At 35.3% G+C, this 22537-nt stretch overlaps 4 protein-coding genes across 5 annotated transcripts; 1 reads left to right on the top strand and 3 right to left on the bottom strand.

Annotated features, from left to right (window-relative positions):
* The first annotated feature begins 410 nt into the window (after positions 1-410).
* Positions 411-7840, top strand: LOC117781130 (branched-chain-amino-acid aminotransferase, cytosolic). The gene is made up of 6 exons (XM_034617863.1): positions 411-881; positions 4573-4992; positions 5098-5328; positions 5397-5703; positions 6670-6824; positions 6890-7840. The coding sequence occupies exons 1-6, from the start codon at positions 852-854 to the stop codon at positions 7076-7078; spliced, it is 1332 nt and encodes a 443-aa protein (XP_034473754.1). The 5' UTR covers positions 411-851; the 3' UTR covers positions 7079-7840.
* A 478-nt stretch (positions 7841-8318) lies between these two features.
* Positions 8319-8895, bottom strand: LOC117781196. The gene has a single exon (XM_034617950.1). The coding sequence runs from the start codon at positions 8834-8836 to the stop codon at positions 8432-8434; it is 405 nt and encodes a 134-aa protein (XP_034473841.1). The 5' UTR covers positions 8837-8895; the 3' UTR covers positions 8319-8431.
* Positions 8896-10405: 1510 nt separating this feature from the next.
* On the bottom strand, positions 10406-12378 carry LOC117781123 (calponin homology domain-containing protein DDB_G0272472). The gene has a single exon (XM_034617851.1). The coding sequence runs from the start codon at positions 12084-12086 to the stop codon at positions 10563-10565; it is 1524 nt and encodes a 507-aa protein (XP_034473742.1). The 5' UTR covers positions 12087-12378; the 3' UTR covers positions 10406-10562.
* A 1147-nt stretch (positions 12379-13525) lies between these two features.
* LOC117781044 (NCK-interacting protein with SH3 domain) lies at positions 13526-21666 on the bottom strand. 2 transcript variants are annotated; one of them, XM_034617764.1, is made up of 11 exons: positions 21644-21666; positions 21482-21542; positions 20375-20899; positions 18898-19244; positions 18661-18810; positions 16345-17661; positions 16028-16225; positions 15844-15952; positions 15552-15761; positions 15298-15470; positions 13526-15217 (listed from the first exon to the last, which is right to left on the bottom strand). In XM_034617764.1, exons 3-11 carry the CDS (start codon positions 20376-20378, stop codon positions 15026-15028), a joined length of 2700 nt encoding a protein of 899 aa, XP_034473655.1. In that variant the 5' UTR covers positions 20379-20899; positions 21482-21542; positions 21644-21666; the 3' UTR covers positions 13526-15025. The 2 variants fall into 2 exon arrangements, with proteins under 2 accessions (XP_034473655.1, XP_034473663.1); XM_034617772.1 differs by having other exon boundaries at positions 21482-21644.
* Between the last annotated feature and the right edge of the window lie 871 nt (positions 21667-22537).

Here is a 22537-nt window from a genome sequence, read left to right as displayed (position 1 = left end):
CGCGTCTCGTTTGTCATTTCGTTGTTTCGTCGTTCAGTTTGTCGGGTCAGCCGAAATAAGTACGTGGTAGACGGGCTTAACCAACGCCAACAGCTCTTCAGCCTCTCGCTATCATCCCCCCCCGAGCCACTCGGTGTTCCGTTCTCCAGCATTACCGAACTTAAGTTGTCTCCCTTGGCCGATCGATCGATCGAATCGAATCGAATCGCTCTTAAAATGGCTGCCCACGATCGAACGAGAGAATGCTTCGGCATCGCCTCCGCGCTCTCTTCCATTCCGAACGCTTTGCTGTCGTCGTCGTTGTCGTCGTTTCCGTCGTTGACGTCGCCGTTGACGTCGCGGCGCGGCGTCACAATGAGCGATTCTCTGGCTATACATAGAGGCGCGCACTGCGACAGGAGCTCAGTTCTTGCAGAGACTCTGTGCTGTCCAGACGTACGCGTGACTAGAGAAAGAAGCTAACAAGAAATCAAAAACCAGAGCCAAAACCAAAGACCCCAATTGAGCATACTATATATCATATTATTTTTTTTTACTTTTTATTCTATGCTCCCTGAACCGATCTCTGGTTAGAAACTAATTCGAAAACTTTGGTGAAAAGTGCAAAAAATCAAAAAACGTGCAAGAAGAAAATCAAATATATAAAAATACTATATTATTTTTTGTACTCTTTATATATACAATTTATATTGGTTCTGTTGTATAAACATAAACAATTCTCGCCGTGTGTGCTTACTCGCGCGGTGTGTGTGTGTGTGCCGGAAAAGTTTGAAACGCTTTTCCTTTCATTTGTTTTTGATATTTTTTTCGCGCGCGAATTCGCATTTTAATACATTTACACTCTTGCAAAAATGACGACCAAAATGGCAATTAATGCAAAGGTTGGTAATAGTATTTATTAAAGTATTTTTTTTTTAGTTAAGTTTAGTCAGTTCCCTATTCCTTAACTTCCTCCCTCGAATAAAAGTATGAGAAATAGCCGAAATTAGCGACTGTTATCAGTAAACAATACAACAGTTGGTTCAACACAGAAATTCCATAAAAATCAAGAAAAAAAAAAAACGATAATAATAAATAAAAAAAAAAACAAAACATCTATAGAAATATAAAAAATATATATATATATATAAAAATGAAATTAATAAGTCGCGTGCTCGAATCAAATATACATTCAGTTAGCAACAAGCATTTCTAAAAAAAAAAAAGTAGAAAAACAACACTATTGAAAATAATAATAAATAAAATGAACAACAAAACAACTATAGAAAGAAGAAATAAAGTTAAATAAATACAAAAGAAATATTTGTTTTCCAGTCGCGTCTTCAAATCAAACTTACATTCAGGTAGCAACAGGCATCACTAGAAAAAAAATGAAAGCAAATATGGAAATATTTGCATATATTGATGGCAGGTACCCTGTAAGCAGTTTCGACTGTTTTTTAGATTAGGATTTATATCAGACGTGCATGATCTAAATATAAACTAGAATTTGACTAGCAGATACCCTGTATAAAGGAGTAAAGATGGTCTTTTAAAAAAACAAGTCTTAAATTTCTCTGCAAAAGGTAGAAATATTAGAAAACTATTTTGAATACAGTTATATCAAATGTTAATATAGAATATAAAGAATTCAACTAACCGATACCCTATAAATAGTTTAAATAAAGCTGATATTGTGATATTAGCCTAATTGCATATCAAATTTGCTAGCTTTAGCTTTTTTAATTCCTGAGATCAATAAAGTGTCACGCTTTTGAGATAATACAAGTACTCGAAAATTAAAGAGGCTTTTAATAGAGTTGCTTTATAAATAGTTTTCATTTTTTTGTGACATATGCTTGTTGGGTTATTTATATAAATGTTTGGACAACAAACAAGTTGTTTATTGCATTCTTAACGCTTATCGTGACGATTTGCTTAACGATAACGAGACCTGAGAAACCCCTTCCCTCAACCACTTGATGGCTTGCTAGTGGTTGCCTGTATGTTGTTGTGGTTGTGCCAAGAAGTGACGTCGTAGACATACCGGCTCCGTCTATACTTACACACACACACTCACATACATAAATGTCTTGAGTTTGTGCTTGAACTAGTTTTGGTATATTCGATTTGTTATTCATTTTATGTTTTTTCGAATACTTATGGCTGATGCAATGCGTCTTTTGAGTTTCTCAGATTTCACAGATTTTACAGCATTCAATTTTTCTTGTTTTTTATTTTTTTTAGTTTTGAATTTTAGTTTTCCGGCATGAAGACATTATGCAAAACAATTTCATCATCAGATTTAAGTTCCGTGGAATCTATTGAAAAATTGCTGATCAGCTGTTTTTGATAGATTTTTTGATAAGCGTATTTTTAAATAAAAAATTACTTAGTTCATAATTTGACCTCTTTTGTCTAAATGAATCGTAGCATTTGCCATGACAAAGCAATTTCAAATGTGAAAAAATAGTGTTAATAACAACGATAAGTCAGTTTAACATATTTATATGAAATCTAGAAGTTCTCAAGTTGAAACCAAAGTCAACGCAAAGAATCACAAATGCAGGCCGTTGTTGTCTAGTACCGAAATATTTATAGAAAGAGCGAATATAAAGAAGTTAGTGAAGAGGTAGGATAAGAAATTCTTAAATATTGTATCGAATAAAAAATATTCATGTATTATAATATATATAACTGATAATTATGAGGTGTATTCTATATATATTGGAAAACACAAAATTCTAGGGAATTAAAGTAGTAAAAAAAAATTAATTGAAGAAGTAAAAACTCTTGAAGAATTCATGGAATAAAACAGACCAATAAGTCAATTCCTGTATTAATTGTAGATCAAAAACATCTACAGATATCTTGAGAATATATACGCACAACTTGTGCAGTATCTATAAATTTTAAGTTTAAATAAAGCCAAAGCTCTAAAATTCTTAAAAAAAAAAAATTTTTTTTAAATAGAAGTCTACTTCATCTGGTATATTCTACAATAATGATGAAGAACATAACTCCTTTAAATCTATAGAAAAGTCTAAAGATTCAATTCAGAGAAACCTCGTTATCAGCTGTTGCTGTTTTCTAAAAATTTCCTATGTATTCATTGAACATGGAAGATATTTGGATTAAAAATCACCTGTATTCATAGTACAAAATAAGCCTATGACTTGATCCCACTAATGAGATGCTAATATTTGGAATTAATTACTATTAACATATGTACAATTTATGTATTAGGGCTTTAAGACATGTCATTTGAAATTCGTAATATCTGCCCGTGGCCTACATTAGCTTAGATTTGTAGAAGGGCCCTTTTAAGGGCTTGTGTAAAGCGCGAATTCTAAGTGAAAAGACACAGAGGTTATTGAACGACGCACAATCGAAATCGGAATTGGATCTATAGTATATATGCTCGTATATATATGATATACGTATAGGCGCACGCTTAGTCTTCGGCTTCGGTTTTGTCTGGTTTGTGTGGCTTTATGCAAATGTGGCTTTTGGTTCGAGTTCGCTTGGCTTTTGGGGCCAATACGAATACGCAATTTTGGCTCTAAGTCAATTTGCATACAAGTGAATGGAAATGCTAATTAAAAAAAAAAAAATAATAATAATAATAATAATAATAATAATAATAATAATAATAATAATAATAATAATAATAATAATAATAATAATAATAATAATAATAATAATAATAATAATAATAATAATAATAATAATAATAATAATAATAATAATAATAATAATAATAATAATAATAATAATAATAATAATTATAATAATAATAATAATAATAATAATAATAATAATAATAATAATAATAATAATAATAATAATAATTATAATAATAATAAAACAGCTGCCAATCAATAGAAATTTGTGTGGCAACTTGTATGAAACTTGATCAAGTGAATTCTACAGTTTGAGTGCTTAGCAACATGATAGATAGATTAGAAAACTTGTCTTGCCACGCGACCTGTTCCGCAATCCACTTTTAAAATTATTATAGCCCTATAAATAGCATACTTTTAGGATTTAATTGAAATAAACAATACCCTTATACAAAAGAATGGATAAATAAATATTTAAATTTTAATCCTTGCAACAAATGTTGGATCATTTATAATTTTTGCTTGCCCCAGATCCAACTTTAATTTTTTTCTTTACAGTTTAGAATTTACTTTTAATTTTATTTGTATTTGCAATCTTTAACTTAATTTTTATACTTAGTAATTTTTTAGTCGTGCATAAATAAATAAATAAATACAATTCAAGATATGGAATCTAGCAGAATTAAAAAAAAAATAAAAATAAAATTCCAAAAAGATAGAAAAATTTGGCTAAAATGAAATTAAATATATCCAGACGCGACTGTGTATATTTACTTATTCATACAACTACCTGTGTATCCGCGGCTTCTCTTTCCCAATTTAGCTTTAAAAATATTTATAAATATTTAAAATTAATTATAAGTTTACGCATAAATATAAATATACGGGTTTAAAATGTATAAAACACTTAAGTGGTTTACAACTGAAGAGCTTGATTATAATTATGAGATATTGATTTTGGTTTTTTTAGGATATTTTCCGCAACCAGCATCGATTGATACGCTTCATCGAGCAGTCGATACGCTTGTGCAGCAATCAATCCCTGAAGACAGCACAGCAGCAACAGCAAAAGGCGGCGGCAACAAGTGATTTTGAGATAAGCGCATCGGTTAACACACAATATACAAATGCACCGGAACCGGTCAAGCATGACAAGGATCTGGGAGATATATTCAAGGCATCACAGTTGTCCGTGCGATTGGCGACACCGCAACAGTTGCAGCCCAAACCCGATAATGATGAGGAACTTGGCTTTGGCAAACTCTTCACCGATCACATGCTAAAGATCTACTATCACAAGAGTTTGGGTGGTTGGCAGAAGCCGGAGATTACGCCGCTGGAGAATCTAGTCATGCATCCAGCTGCCAAAGTCTTACACTATGCTGTCGAGGTGAGTGTGTGTCACGTGTGTCTAGCTCTTATCAATGCCATCAACCACATCATCAGCTAATTAGCATTTACTGTTGCTTATCAAACTGTTGTTCATTTGTTGCAGCTATTCGAGGGCATGAAGGCTTATCGCGGTGTCGATGGCAAAATTCGCATCTTCCGACCGGACATGAACATGAATCGCATGAATTTGGCCGCTCAACGTTCCGGTTTGCCCACATTCGAGGGCAAGGAATTTGTGAAATGCCTCTCCCGTCTGCTATCCATCGATTCCGAGTGGGTGCCACACACAGAAGCCGCCAGCCTGTACATCAGACCCACCCTAATTGGCATCGATGTGAGTACTACATGCAATATTCCCTCTGTTCTCTCAATGTAACTAATCCTTTCTTCATCTTTGAGCAGCCTACGTTGGGTGTTGCTTCTTCAGACTCGGCGTTGCTTTATTCCATACTCAGCCCTGTGGGCAGCTACTTTAAGACGGGCGGCAATGGCGCCGTCTCCCTGCTGGCGGATCCCAGCTACACACGCGCCTGGCCAGGCGGTGTTGGCAATCGCAAAATGGGATCCAACTATGCACCCACCATCAATGTACAAAAGGAGGCCGCGGCACGTGGTCTGCAGCAAGTCCTTTGGCTCTATGGCGAGGATCATCAGCTAACCGAAGTGGGCACCATGAACATATTCATGTTCTACGTGAACGATCAAGGAGGTGAGTAAACAATGCATTGATTTTAGAATAGATATACAGCATGTCAATGGAGATTCTCATAAATTTTGAAAAAATTTTGGTTTAATTGTTTGTATTTTTCCTAACTTTTTTTAATGGAAAACACGCTAAAACTTTTAAAGAATCTAACTAAAAATTTTTATTCAGCTATGATTTATTATTTAATTATTTATTTGTTTAGTCCGAATCCAACCATTTTTTATTGAAAGTGTTTAAAAAAAAAAACGCATTTTTATTTATTTCGTATTATTATTTAGTTTTTAGAACATGTTAAAAAAAATAATAATGATACTTTACTGAGCTTAACCATTTTTAAAAATAATAAAAACACAAATTTCAACATATTTATCTGTTTTCCTAGATGTTTTTTATGGAAAACTCGTTAAAACTTTTAAAGAATCTAACTAAAAATTGATATTCAGTAACGAATTAATATTTAATTATTCATTTGTTGAGTCCGAATCAAACAATTTTTTATTAAAAGTGTTTTCAAAAAAAAAAACGCATATTTAATTATTTCGTATTATTATTTAGTTTTTAGAACATGTTAAAAAAAATAATAATGATACTTTACTGAGCTTAACCATTTTGAAAAATAATAAAAACACAAATTTCAACATATTTATCTGTTTTCCTAGATGTTTTTTATGGAAAACTCGTTAAAACTTTTAAAGAATCTAACTAAAAATTGATATTCAGTAACGAATTAATATTTAATTATTCATTTGTTGAGTCCGAATCAAACAATTTTTTATTAAAAGTGTTTTCAAAAAAAAAACGCATATTTAATTATTTCGTATTATTATTTAGTTTTTAAAACATGTTAAAAAAAATTATTATTTGTTTTCAACAAATTACCAGACAACTGAATATATCTAATTATTTAGCTAAACACATACGGCTTGTTAAATTAAATTTAACCTTGATTTTATATTGTCAACTTTGCAGAACAAGAACTGATTACACCTCCCCTGAATGGTCTTATTCTGCCGGGCATCACACGTGACTCCATTCTGACCATGGCCCGCCAGTGGGGCAAATTCAAGGTGACTGAGGGGGTGTTCACAATGCCCATGGTCGCCGAACTGCTGAACCAAGGACGGGTAAGTTCTTAATTTATATGCCAAATCAATTTCAAATTAATTTTGAACTTGACTTTCCTTTGCAGTTGTTGGAGCTGTTTGGCACGGGCACCGCTTGTGTGGTTAGTCCCATCAATCGCATCAACTATATGGGCCAGGATCTGTATATACCCACCATGGAGCAGGAGAAGCCCATACATGAACTCATTCGCGAAACTCTGACCGATATTCAGTACGGCAAGGTGGATCATCCCTGGTCGGTGGTGATTGACTAAAAATTCAATAAGGTCAAACATCAGCACCACTCAAACTAACCAAAAGTTGTTTGGTGGTGCAGCACAGCTGTGTATTAGTAGGTTATATTGTAGTTAAAAGAAATGGAGGATAGTTAGAAGAAGGATTTCTGGGTTGAAAATATGCTCGAATTTTTGGTTGGTTGCATTTAAAGAACTATACGTAAAACGCATATACTGCAGATGTATACATATATGTATAGAGCTTACCTAACTAGCTGTAAGTTAAGGGCCGGTCTTTGCACCCATGCTATATAGTTACTATATACATTTATAATCAATGTACGATATACCATATATCATTCTAATTTCTATTTATTTATATACGCTACTTTTTTTATAATTTTTTGTTTTTTTTTTTATTTGTATTTTTTTGAGGTATGCTAAATTTACTTAAATCAGTTCAGATCAGAGGCGATGCAATTATGATAGATTGAATTTCATAAAATTTATGAATCACTTTTGAACGCTTTTACTTCCAATTAGCAAAGCGATTTACAACATAGTAAAGTAAATGTAAAGAAAAGCACGAAAAACCTAAAAGTAATTTAATTTCTAGCCAAAGTCTAAGTTCAGGAACTGCAAAAGCGCAGGTCTTAAGAAAAAAAAAAACAAAATAACAAAAAAATTAAATCAAAATAAAATCAAAAAAAAAAAAAAATGAAACAAATATTATTTTGGAAACGTACCGGAGGCAAATGCATTTATTAGTCAGTAAGTTGCCAGAGTCATTTCTGGAATGTTTGTTCTTTCATTAATGTTGGAGGTAAAAGCAGTCAGGAGAGCTGCAGAGCAAGCTGTGACTAAACTATTGTATGTACATAGATGTTAGACATTTTATTATGAATTATATATGTATACGATCACTAAATTTAATTATATTATTGAAGCGAATTGAAGAATAAAAACAAACACTGAAAACGCCAAAAGCGAAAAAAGCAAATTCACTTGCTCTTTTTTTATTGTTATGAATAACTGATTAATTGTATATGACAAAAGGACCAAAAACCTAAACATTTTTAAAACGGTTCTCCCAGAAACATTTAATGATACCAAGATCAACTATTTATGCATGAATTATTTCAGCATATTTACCACATCTTCTATAATATTGCCTGCTTTCATAAATGTTATCTTTCAAAAAAATTGAATTTTAACTTTTCTATTAATCTTTTTTCAATCGAGAATTTTATGCTCGATTAAATTATGTTATAATGTTAGGTTATGCGGACATATGTATAATAATAGTTGCATATTTATAAATTCATTGAATTAATACATTTGAAAAACTGAAATTACATCAATTTAAGCATCTTTAAATCTGCATGTCAACTCCTAATAATAGTGATGATAATAATCATCCATCTTACGCCGTTTTTCGTGAACTTCCCCTTGATCTGGAAGTGGACGACGACGCCCATTCACAATAATATCTTTCCAATTCTTAAGCTTCGAAGAATGTTGCGGCTTCAGTTCTAACTGATTGTTATTTATCTTCCTGCCCGGCTCAAAGCAACTGGGACCAAGGATGTACGGTAAATTATGGTTTTCAATCAATATCATGGATGGTAAAGGCTCTTCAATGTCCGGTATTGGTGACAGACGTCTGTCAGTCATGGACATCATGCCAAAGTGTCGCATCATGGCAATCGTCTCCTGCTCAACGGCACTTTCGTCCTGCCAATCTTCCATCGTGGTATCATGAATACCACCGGAGTTGCAATTTGAAGATGATTCCATAGTTTAGTAAATTTTCAAATGTTAAATTCTTGCAATTGAATTTTTTGTGAACAGGACTGTCAGGGTCTTATTATTGTAAACTTCTGTTGGACAGTATTGTCAACGCCATATTGTTCAAAATGTCGGTTGAACAGTGCTGTCAAACGTTTATCAAGGTTTGTCATGAATTTATTATACAGCACAGATCAAAATTTTATCATATTTTATAAAATTAAACAGAATGATATAGTATTTTAGTATAACAGTACAATATAAATATGTGCATACACCTTTGACACTATTTCATTTATGATTTCGGGAAAATTAAATTAGATTTATGAATTTTTAGATCTAGTGGCTCTTAAACTGCAGGTGTCTCAAATCAATTAGCCTTAGTCACTCGTCACATTCTAAAAGTATGCAATAATATTTTACGAAAGATGTAGACAATCGTCCCCAAACTGTAACCGGAACCGTTATCGAACCCAACCTTTTTTACCGGCTAGATTTGGGTTTCTATTTTAATACCATAGGGTCCCCCCTTTGATATTTTGAAAATTGAAATTTTAAAATCTCGAGTTCTCACTTTTAATCAACTCCTTATATCGTAATTAGTATTAAACAACACTTTAAATTTGATTCTGAGAAGCTTTATTGCTTTGTAAAAAATCATATCAAATTGAACAAAAATTTAGACATCTTAAGTTTCTAGGTCAGACGCTTGACCAACTTTGAACTGTCATAACTTTGTCAAAACTTAACCGATTTTTAAATGGAATGTCATTTTAATCATGGTTTGGCATCTTAATTCATTCTGCATTCAAATTTAATTTATTTTGAAAAAAAAATTATTTCACTCTAAATCTTGGGTTCGATGCTAAGGGTCCCCCCTTTGATATTTTGAAAATTGAAATTTTAAAATCTCGAGTTTTCACTTTTAATCAACTCCTTATATCGTAATTAGTATAAAACAACACTTTAAATTTGATTCTGAGACCTTTCATTTTTCTGTAAAAAATCATGTCAAATCGGACAAAAATTGTGATTTGTAAAGTTGCTAGGTCAAAGGTTCGACCAACTTCAAATTTTCATAACTTTGTCAAAACTAAACCGATTTTCAAGCGGATTGTCATTCTGATCATGATTTGTTCTCTAAATTCATTCTGCATTAAAATTTTGTTTATTTAGAAAATTTGATTATTTTCGACTATCATAGCCATGGTTTGATTTCAATGCTAAGGGTCCCCCCTTTGATATTTTGAAAATTGAAATTTTAAAATCTCGAGTTTTCACTTTTAATCAACTCCTTATATCGTAATTAGTATAAAACATCACTTTAAATTTGATTCTGAGACCTTTCATTTTCTTGTTAAAAATCATGTCAAATTGAACACAAATTTTGACTTGTAAAGTTGCTAGGTCAAAGGTTCGACCAACTTTAAACTTTTATAACTTTGGCATAACCTAGCAGATTTTTAAATGGTTTGGCATCTAAATTCATTCTGCACTTAAGTTTTATTAAATTAGTTAAAAAAATATTTTCCTCTGGATTTTGGTTTTGATTTTACAAAGAATAATGAAACAAATAAATTCATGTACACAAATATATATTTATTGCCTGAGTAATTTATCGGTTGCACACAGGGCAGTACACAGTAGTCACTATTCGTATACACACAGTACATGCACGGAATCAGTTGAATGAATTAACAAATAAGTCGAATATTGTTTAGGATAATGATTAGGATTAGGTTGTGTGAGTGTTGTGAATGTCAGTGTCATGCAATCCGCATGCGGGCAATCCAAAGGCTTGTCGCTCCACTTGCGACAGTTTGCAGGGTCGCACCTCGTCGATGATGTCCCTGGCCTGGGCATGAAGGACACGCATGCGCTCCTCATCCACCCGTCGCTCCATGTCCGCCTCCATGTCGTGCAGTGCCTGCTTTATCATGCGCTCCTCCTCAACGGCAGCGGCACGGAGTCGCACATTGTTCACGATATCGGCGGCGATGCCTTCGTAGCTGCTGAGATTCATGGCATGACTGATGGCTTCACGATCGGCTGCCTGTTGATATTGGCGCTCCATGAAGCTGGTGCTGTCGCGTGTGATTTTCGTGAGTGCCGCATCCTTTTCCAGATAGAACTGTTGCTCCTTCTGCTGATTGATCAGATCCTTGGCCACCTGTTGCTTTTGATTCTCCCGCTTCTCGATGTCCTGATGGGCGCGCTTCTTCTCCCGGGCCTGACGCTCACAGGCCAGAATGTCGGCCAGCATATTGTCGTGGGCATCCTTCTTGCTGCGCATCTCGCTGAGCTCCTGTCCCAGACTGTCGCTGATCAGGCGACGTCGCTCGATGTCGTCGACCCGTCGCTGCAGCTCCTGCCGCAGGAAACTGGCGGTGACCGGACCCAGTGCCTCCATGACAATCACATCCAGCTTATCCGGCTCCATGGGATTTGCCTCGCGAATGCTGCGCTGCAGTGCCGAGAACTCATCGAGCATCTGCTTGAGTTCGAGGCGTTTCTTGTGGCGCCACTCGATGGACTGCTGCAGATCCGTGGCATGCGCCAACTCATCGTTGTGACGCTTCTGACGACCCTCCTCCATGTCCGTCATCTGTTGCTGCTCGCGCTGTGCCTGCAATTTGTGGATCTGCTCGACCAACTGTTCGCTGTACGTTTGCGCCTTCTTCTGCAGCGCCAACTGCTCGGCCAGCTTCTCCTGACGCACTTGCTCCCGATCCGCGAGCGCCTCCTTGCGCTCCTGCGCCCGCTCCACGCCATGCATATCGATATTATCGTTGCGCTTCTTCACCACACTCAATGTCGTCTTGGCACGATCGATCTCTGTGGCCAGATCGCGCAATCTTTGCGAGTTCGTGTGCAGTTGCTTTCGTCTCATCGCCTCGGCGAATTCGCGACGATTATGCTCGGCCATCATGCGAGCGATGAGCGCCGATTGTCGCTCCCTCTCCTGGATCGGATGATAGTTCCTGTTGCGATCATCGGCGATCTGTTGCACCTGATACTTCACCTCACGGTACAGTCGATTCGTCGAGGATGACTGGGCCAAGACGAGCGGACATGCGTCCACCTCGACGGCACGATTGCGATTCGTCTGCGGCAAACGCTTCAGCCGTCCCAGCATATCCCCCAATGGCTCCTGCGGCACTGTGGCAAACAGCGAGACTCTCGGATCATCCCAGGCTCCATATTGGATGCGCGATGGCTCCAAGCGACGACGACGTCCTCGTCGCATATCTCCCGACATTGCGAGTCGCGAATCGGAATGCAAATCGTTATCGTAATCGGAATCGGATCAAATTGTTAAACCAAAACAAATCGAATACGCGTTTCGGTTCTTATTTGCGTGTTCTTTTGTATTCCGTTTTTTTATTTTTGTTGTGTTATGTTATTATATTCTCGAATCATGCGAACTAACTTCCAAGTGTGTGACTGAAACTGAACGAAACGTGCTGTTAAACTGATATCCTCTCAAGCATCAAACCCAAAGCTCACTAGACAGTTGTCTACCAGGTAAAACTGTTTCCGAGCCCGATCCGAATTTGTTTTAATTAAACTATTCTCCATAGCAATTATAAATTATTTGATAGCTTTAGTAAGTATATAATTTAAATTTAATCTCAACTACTTTTCGAAAACAGTTGAAATTCTAGTTGATTAGCATCAATTAATATATATTTAAAAATTTCTCTAAAATTCTTATTGGGATTTTCATCTGCAGTAAATATTTAGTTGTTATTTTTCATTACCACTAACAATTTACTGAAGTAAGTATTTATCTAAACTCAAGTAGAACAAATGCACTTAATTTTCAATAGATTTAAAGAGTAATTGAGTTAAGGAATAAAACTGTTAAACACCAGTAAAATTTTTTTGCTTTTTTTTTAAAGAAATTTTAAAGCTACTTGGTGTTTGCTGAAATACAAAACTAACTATTTAAAATGACTGGTAATTGCTGGAAAAACTTCAGTAAATTAGAAGTTTCTTTGAGTTAGTCAGAGTTGCTCATTAAAAAATTTAGCAAGTATTTGTGATTTGCAAATGATTTCCTTCATTTGTTTCGTTTTCACAACAATTTATACACAAACGATTTGATAATTGGATTTTCTTTACGTTTATTTTAATTTTGTATTTATTATTATACCATTCTGCCTTCATTGTTTGTTACATTTACAATGTATTTTGCGTTGCTTTTCTCTTTTATTTACTTCATCGCATTATTTTTTTGCTTCACTTTGCTTAAAATGAGCAGATTAACAAAGTTGATAAATTTTTACTAATTTGTTTATAATCATTTAAAATGTTGAAGCTTTGGTTGCTGTTGTTGTTCTTGTGGTCGTTATAGTTTGTTGTTTTAAATACAATTCGAAATAGTACAAAAAAAGTTTAGCACATTTTGCAAAAATTTTTAATAGAATTTGTTAATTAGTTTTCTTTCTTTGAATACGATTTTTGTATATTTGATTTTGAAATGTGCGACTTAATAATTTGCTCTGTAATTAGTTAATAATCAGTTTTAGTTTGTTGTCCTTCAGTGAGATTTTAGCTACATTGTTGTTGTTATGGTTTTTAATAAACTTTTTGTTTATATTCGTCGTTTTAAAAATTCTATTGTACATTTTTCTCTGCTTTAATTCAATTCAACAATGTTTTTCTTTTGCCTTTTCACATATTCTTTTCGTTTTGTTTTTTTATTATTTAACAATAAACTTAATATGTTGATAAACTTTAATACCAATTAAAAACGGCTTATAAATAAATAAACACATATGTATATATCAAATTCCATTTGTCCAAAACTTTTTCATTATATAGAGTTGACTAGATAGAGATAGATAGATAGAGTGTGAAAGTGAGCGAGAGAAAGTGATGGATTGACAGAGAGAAAGTGTTTCATGATCTCAACAAATTTGTATAATTTTCTATTAATCGTGTTATTATTAATAATATTACTTGATTTTGTTGTTACAATTGTTTTAACTTAATGCCATTTTGCGGCTGAGCTTTAACAACAGTCGTCGATATATTCTTGTGTGTGTATTTTGGATTTGTTTCTCATAGATTATATAAACAAATTTAACATTATTATGCTTATTAGTTGGATTCGATTAAATATCATTGTATTTTTCCTCATATTATTGATTGCAATTAACATTTAATATTACCTTATACTTGTTTTAAATATCATTTGTTTAATAATGCATTTATTTTCCCTTCATTTTATGTGTTAATATATAATGTTTTTATTGTTGCTAAACAAATCAATTGCATGCCATTTCAATTTATTTTTATTTTTAACTATAAATTTGTTGATGTAAAATTTGTGTCTTCTTCTTTCTATAAATTTGGTTGTTGATCTCTAAAAAATACATAGTATATATATTATGTATATATGTATTTGTATATGTATATATGTACGTGTGTGTATATTATGCACTATGTAATAGTTTAGTTAAAACTGAAAATGCCTGCATTTCATAATTTCATAAGATTTAAAATCGAAGCCAATTAACTATTTGGCTCTTCTCAAAAGACTTACCTACAAATTATATATAATATAATAATAATAAATAATTGATAATGTTGATTATTTTAAAATCTATCAAATTGCAACGAGTACATCAAAATTTAACAAAAAAAATTAGGATAGTTAGCTCCGGTGTACCGAAGTTTAAATAACCTTGCAGATGGTTTCCTATTAAAATGTAATTTGGAAAATTTTATCTAAATATCCATATGTTATAGTTATTCGATTCGATTTGATGCGACAGACAGACCGTTAGACATGGATGGGAATTACATATAACTTCAAAAACCTCTGTAAGGTTATATCGAACGTGACTGAAATCGTATAATCTAAACTTAAGATTTAGTTATAAAATATTAGTAAATAAATAAGTTTTTATACTGAAATGCAGCTGATTCATTTCTAAGGCTATTCGAAAAAAGTTATATAATGCTTATGCTGTCGCTGTTGATTTATCAGTTTTGTAAACTATACAATTTTAAATTGAAATTTTTGTTGGCTCGCTTTGGTAGCCTCACTAGCAACGCTTTAGATTTTGGTTGTTATATTTGGTTTTATACTGGTTTTTGTTATGTTTTCATTTAGGAGTGTTTAATTTATTTAAATCTGGTTGTGTCTTTTCTCTGCATTTGTTTTGTTTTTTAATTTAGATTTTTTGTTTATGCCTTAAATAATTGGGGAAATTCGTTGGCTATTTCGCGCACCAGCTGCTGATCGGATGCACTGCATTCGGTTTCCTCGCAGAAGATGCGCGTAAAGATTTTCATGAGATCATGCTTGCGATGCTGATGTTCCTGATAGTTTGTATTGCGCAAAATGCGACGACACAGCTCCAAATAGCACGGACGTAACTACAAAATGGAGCAATACAAATTGCGAATTGAGATTTATTGATTAAGATATATTGAATATATATATTTATACTAATTACCGCATTGCCCGCATCTAAATCTGATAGTTGACGCACCACAATATCGATGAGCACCTTGATATCGTTTGTATAAAACATTCCGGCGGTATCCGGATGGCTGAATATGTCAATAAACATGCGCAGCACTGTGTTCATATGCTCATTGTGATGCTTTAACAGTCGCGTTGGATCATCTTAAAAATAGAAATGAAATTGCATAAATATAATTGTATAGAGAATATATATTTATAAATATATATAAATATATAGATTACCCTCTCGATTGAGTAGAAGCAACAACTTCTCGGTGAACACTTTAGCTGTTGGCAGATTTTGCATAGCCTCGATAATCACATTGACCGTATGCTCGCTAAATTGCTGATTGAATGCCAGTATTAGGGCAATTACCATATCTACAAGCAGCTCCGGATTGTTGCCCTCCACAATTTCCAGTAGAAAACTGGCAAAGTGCACGCCCAAATAATCTGCAAATTATTTGAGAAATATTTAACAAACGAATTTAATATTTAATATCCAACTTCTTTATAGGAATGTGAGGAAACGCACCTTGATGATTCACTGGCATGGGCTGACCCAATGAGAAAATGATGGTCAGCATCTTGACCAGCTGCTTAAAGCGATCCAAATTGGCAAAGTGCGTCTTCATATCCTCCACCTGTTAAGAAATGTAATAAAATATGATTTAATTGCAGCGAATCCAAGGGGTTTACAATTGTTGTGGCTAACTTACAATCTCCAGAGGCAGCACCGAGGTAAGCAGAATGTCGACAATGATGTGATCAAGATGACAGGCAGCTGTGAAAGTCTTTAACAAGAGGCGTTTGATGGACCAGCGTGTCTCCATCTGATAATATTGCACGAGATTGATAAACATCTGATATTGATCGCATGACATCTCATAGCAGCTGATGTTCTCATCCGCATTGTTCTAAGTGAGATAAAGATGGAATGATATAATGAATCAATTTCGAGATTGAAATTAAACATGTTGATTGAATTTTGCTGTAATTTGATTGTAGATTGTCGTCAGTTCTGTGCATTGCTTACCAGTATCTCAACGAGCTCCTCGAGAAACTGTATGATGTCCTCCTCATCCTCGTAGAGCATCCAAGTGCGCTGCTCCGTATCATTCTTACAATCGGCCAGCTGGCTAAACAAATATTGCAGTCGCTTCGAGTCGTGCGTGATGCCGAGCAGTTCCTTGGGCGTCGCCACCTTGCCAGTAACGTGGACAGCAACCGCCTCCAGATATGGATTGATGGCACCATTATACAACTGCTCCAGGCTGGTGAGGACAACGCGCAATGCCTCGCAAGACAAATCGAAACTGAGATTTGTATTGCGACGCAATGCATCGACAATTTGATATACATCCGATGATTCCACTTTGAGTGGTGCACTTGCCGCCAGCAGACGATGCCGATGCCCCACCGAACGTGATGGACTCTCAATGCTATCATCCAAGGCTTGGCTATTGTCGGCGGCATTAATGCAGCCATTGCAGGCATCATCACTCGCCTCCGATTTGTCTGGGACACTGTCCACACCCTGGCTAAGGCTCAGACTGAGTGGATCATCGTGCGTTGCGGTTGTGTCACCACCAGCACCACCATTACCATTCCCATTTCCGTTTCCATTTCCATTGCCACTTTCATTTCCACTGACATTGGCATTGTGTGATTTGTGGTCTGCTGTCGATGCCGTTGATGATGCACCTGTGGCTGCTGCAGCTGCACCACCACCACCACCAACGGCAGCAGCAGCAGCGGCATTTGAGGTGCCACCATTGCTGGCACTCAGCTGACTGGTCTCCTTGTAGGTGGTTACCACATCCTCGCTGGTCGTCGTCGTCGTTGTTGTCGTCTCCGATGGCTCTGAGGTGATGCTATTGTCCTGCGCCACATCCGAAACAGATGCGGATACTTTCTGTGCCACAACAGCAGCAGCTGCTGCAGCTGCCGCTGCTGCTGATGTGCTTGCCACTAAAGGAGGAGCTGGCAGTGGCTGTTGTTGCTGTTGTTGTTGTTGCTGTTGTTGCTGCTGCTGTGGCGTCTGTATGGTGCAGCTGCTGCTCTGCAGTTGCATGCTGCCCATGCTAGGCGACTCAGGCATCGAATGTGACACACTTACCCCCACCGCCGGACTGGACATGCTCTTCTTGCTCATGTCCAGTCGCTGTGGGGCAGGCGGACTATTCTGTTGCGATTTCATTTGCTGCTGCTGCTGCTGGTGAGGATGAGGATGTGGATGCGTATGCGAGTGCGAGTGACGATGTGAGTGACTGTGGCTGCCACTCAGCTGCTGCTTATCGCTATAACTGTGCGAATAGGACAACGATGAATCACCATCACGTTCCGAACTCTCCTGTAAATTGCAAATCAACAATCAATATAATCAATTTAATCGATTTATCAATTATATAACCTAGCAGAGGGTATTACAATTGCGTAACACATTAAAAAATGAAAGGCTGACCCCATAAAGTTTATATATACTAAATTCTAAATAAAGCAAACAAATTCAGTAGATATAGCCATGTTCGTCTGTTTCTATTAAAGCTATCTTGATGAAACTTGTTACAGATATATCCCATTACGTCAGAGCCAGTCGAATCGGAACACTATATTATATTGTTACAATAGGAACTTACATTTGAAAATCAAAGTTTAGTACGAAAAACTTTGTTTTTTCTTTAAATATTTCAATCAATCTCACGAAACAGGCTTTTTATGTTGTCTTAAATATTTAAACAAATTCGATTGATATCTGACTACCATATCATATAGCTACTGCAGTAACGATCGGCTTAAAATCAATAAAAAGTATGGAAAAACTTGTTGTTTCTTCAGATATCTCAATAAATCTCACAGAATATGTATTTAGTACAAACTTTTACAGTGCGAGCTTGTTTGTTAAAATCTGATAATTTTATCATAAAGCTCGGATAGGAAAGTTCTATCGAACTCAACCTAAAAGACCCGAATGAAGTAGAACAGAAATTTCCACCGGTGGCAAGTTTTTAATGAAATAGTTGGGATGTATCAATGAATTAATATTGTAAGCTTAATATTGTTTTACACATTCTGACGACATTTGCTTACAGTCTCACAACTTTATCGTATAGCTTCGATAGGAACATACTATTAAAATCAACCTTAAGTATGAAAAGCTTTGTTGTTTTTAGAGATATGCAAACCGGACTTATAGCAGACAATCACAGATTGTGTGTTTGTTATTTAGTCGTACATCCTGACCAAATTTGGCTATGATCCAACTACTATATCATAGAAAATACTGAATACATGAATCTGCTAGGATATCAAATCTTCGGAGTGTTATTTTTATGTTTGTAGCATAGCTTACAGCATATAGGCGCTCCATAGTGTGCTTCTTTTCGCGCAGTCTGTCGAGCAGCTCATTCTTGGACATAATGCCATTGATCTCCGGTTCTGTGCACTTTTCCAGCGACTCAATTGATGAGTTGAGAAAACTGATGAGAAAGTCATGTTCCACCTGCAATATTGATTGTCAATAACACTTGTATAATCCGCACGTGTGTGTGTGTGTGTTTGTGTGTTTGTGTGTTTGTGTTGCACTTACCTTAATCTTCATTACGTAATTGGATGGCACAAAGCCAATGTTGCCCTTCATGCTAACAACTTGCCACCAATTACGCTGGCGTGCCGATGTCTGATATAGTATAAAATATTCACCCTCATCGAAGCTGATTGTTTTGGGATAAACCGCTTGAAAATCGTATAATGCTTTTAGCATCTCGATGCCGTTGATAGTATCGATGCCGTTGCCAGTATCGATGCCACCGACAGCTCCTTCGACAGTTGCTGCTGCCACTGCGACTGCTGCTGCCGCTGCTCCAACTCCAGTTGTTGTTGTTGTTGTTGCTTCTGCTGCTGATGTTGTTGTTGTGGGCGATGTTGGCGCTGCTGCTGTAATAAAATGTGTCCTTTTGTTTAATATCTGTACGTTGTTATTCTCTTGCAACAGAGGCGTGAACAGCACACAGAGAAACGCCGCTGAACGCAGCGAAGCGACTTTTCCTTTAATTTCTTTACTTTTATTTTTCTTATTTTATCTTAGTTTTTTTGTTTTTTCTTGTGCTTTAGGCCCTTCCTGGCAGCCAGGCGCTAAAAAGTTCACTGCCGAGGGCCCAAACTGCTGACTGTTGGAATCGCTTTGCACACAAACACACACACACACACACGCACACAAATACAAAGGGGGAGAGTGTGACAAAGTGAGAGAGAGTGAGAGAATGGCACGAGCGCATAAAACGAACCACGGCCTGCAGGCGACAAGCAAGAATAAGAATATTACAATAGCACACAGGAAAAATGCAATTTTCATATTGTATACATATGTATGTATGTATGTACATTTGCAGCATTTGGTTTCCGGTGTCCCTTTTACATTACAAACACAATGCAAGGCTCCACTCTCACACACACAGACACACGCACACTCACATGCACATACGCGAATAACAAGCTTATACGGCAGCTTAACCTGATTTAAGAAAAAATAATTTGACTTGCAACCATCTGATTTTGTAAATAATGTTTATTTATTTTTAACAATTTAAGTCAAGTTACAAAAATAAAAAGAAGTGTTTAAATATCAATTGTTGCAAATTCATTATCTGATTTAAGCTTTAAAAGTTAAAGCCTAACCGCCTATAATAGCACTGTTACTAAGCTCGATAACATTTAAACCGACTTAAGCTGACGTATGAACTTGGTAAAAGAGTCTGCTAAAAGCTTCTGCTGCTGCGGCTGTAGAAAATGAAAACAACAAAAGCTAAGGAAACATTTCAAAACAGGACGTATGACTTGTGCGCGCTCTCGCGCTTTTCTTTCTTCTCTCTCTCTTTCTCACGCTCTGTCTAATTTTGCTCTCTGAGTTTTTGTATCTAACTAATTCAACCGTCAATTGCTGCTACTGCGGCCATTGTCACCTGCACTTATACATACACACAAAGGCACTCTTGTATACATATATGTATGTACACACACACATATGTGCATATGCAAATTTGTCAAAAGTTAAACAACCCACTTACCCATATTTTTTTTCTTCTTAGCACACCTTGTTTTTCACCGTTTATGTGCTTGTGCGCGCGCTTGTTTGTTCGTGTGTCGTCTGCCGTCGACGTCGTCGTCGTTTTCTTATTGTTCTTTTTACGCCTGTTCCAGTTTTGACGCTTTAGCGTTAACCAAGGACGTTACGTTTATTCGACTTTTTGTCTCCGTTTACGCCACTTGCCAACACTGTCTGCTGCTATTGTTGTTTTTGCTGTATCTGACTGGCCGTGAGGGAGTCTTCTTTTGTATACAACAACACTTTATTGCTATCGCTTTGGGCGTGTTTCGCTATTTTTCATAAATATCATACAATTGTATGTTTGCATATATGCGTGTATGTGTGTATCTATGTATGTACATATACATATGTGTGTTATTTACAAGTTGCCCTTTTATTTATCACTTGTTGTTGTCTTTCCTGGGGGCACTGCACAGTAAATGCAGAAATTTTTCATCCACCCCACAGCACACGGACTGTCGTTTTTTTTTTTTAAGGCCGAGCACTAGTTTAGTTGAAATGCAATTTTGTGCAAATTTCCCCGTTTTAATAACTAGTCACATTTTCCCCACATTCTTTGCCCGCCCAGTTACCGTATCTAATGCTCTCTTATTTTGGCTTCACACTGGACTCGAAAGAGCGGCACACACACACACACACACACTCACGTAATCGAGATGCTAATGCGGAAGCAACGCAAAAGGATTCAACAGAGCATCGCTTGTATGTTTTGTGTAAATACATACACATCTTACTCCACCCAAAATAACACATACACACATTGGCGTTCTTACAGTGTAACGGTATTTCTCGTGTTTGTTTTGCTCGGAAGGCGGTATATGAAACACAACAACAAATTACACAAAATACACTCATACATACACATGTGTATGTGTAAATGCAATAAGACAAATACTAAAGATTAATTAAATACACTTCTATCATATGTATATATAGTAATGTTTTTAGAATATGAACACTGTACACGTGCAAAAACCGCAAACCAAATTTCATTATTTAATCAATTGTTTTGACTAAATAAATTGCACTAAATTCTTTGCGGACACACACAAACAAACAAACGTACATCTTTTATGTAAATGCGAAGATTGCCATTGAATTGATACACATTTTTAAACACAATTTATCTGCCGAAAATAAAAGAACATATGTATTTTGATAATGAGGCTAGAATAATTTAATTGATTTGATACTAACAAAAATTGCTACTAAAAAAATAACAACCAACAACCGAGGGTTGCCCATCCAGTAAAAATTTCCGATCTGGCTCGATTTTATTTACTTAATAAAATACGTACAATTCCGAAAAAAGGTATTCTGAATATTTGTACCTTTTTTCAAATTTGTTTTTTTTTTTATAGAATTTTTTACATTTTTAGAGAATTTTTGTTAGAATTTTCTCAATTTTGTGACACATTATTATTATTTTTAAAATTAAATTTTCTGACTTTTCTTCCCGAGGGCTGACAAACTTTAATTTTATCTAATTTCGAATTTAAAATTTTCATCAAATTTACTAATTTTTATTGAGTTTTTTTAATTTTTAAATTTGCAATGTTTGTCAGTGCTGCCCGTCGGTGTTGAGACGCCACAGCTGATTTACAACAAAAAGCGAGTTGGCAGGCTTGGCACATTTTCAAATTGGGATGAATTTCAAAATTTAATCAAAGTCTGCAGAAATTTGACAATTTTTTAAGTATTTTTGGTAGAATTTTATCGAATTTTTGAAATTAATTCAATTAAACTTATCCGCCTGAGCCACAACAAACTCCCAGCATAAAAAAAATGACCTTTATTATATATATTTTAAAACTAAAATATTTATAATTGTTAATTTGTTGCCAAATTGTTGCTAAAAAAAATTGAAATAGAGCGCCTATTGCAGTTTATGATCACAAGGTAAGCTTTTAGAACGTAAGTAACATAAATGTAAACGCAAAAGGAGTAACATAACGCAACATGAGTAGCATATGTTATGGTAAATGATGTCAAATAATCTCTGTACGCTAATCGCTACCAAAATGAGTAGTTGAAATGTTTAATTTATAACGGTAAGAAAACGTCGATAAAACAAAATTGATTGCAAACTTTTTCATTTTATTTGCATTTTTGTATTTAGTAT

Source organism: Drosophila innubila, chromosome X, assembly GCF_004354385.1.
Source record: "Drosophila innubila isolate TH190305 chromosome X, UK_Dinn_1.0, whole genome shotgun sequence".
Taxonomy (NCBI): Eukaryota; Metazoa; Arthropoda; class Insecta; order Diptera; family Drosophilidae; genus Drosophila; species Drosophila innubila.
Note: the sequence above shows the minus strand (reverse complement) of the source record. Positions and strands in the feature narration are given on the sequence as shown.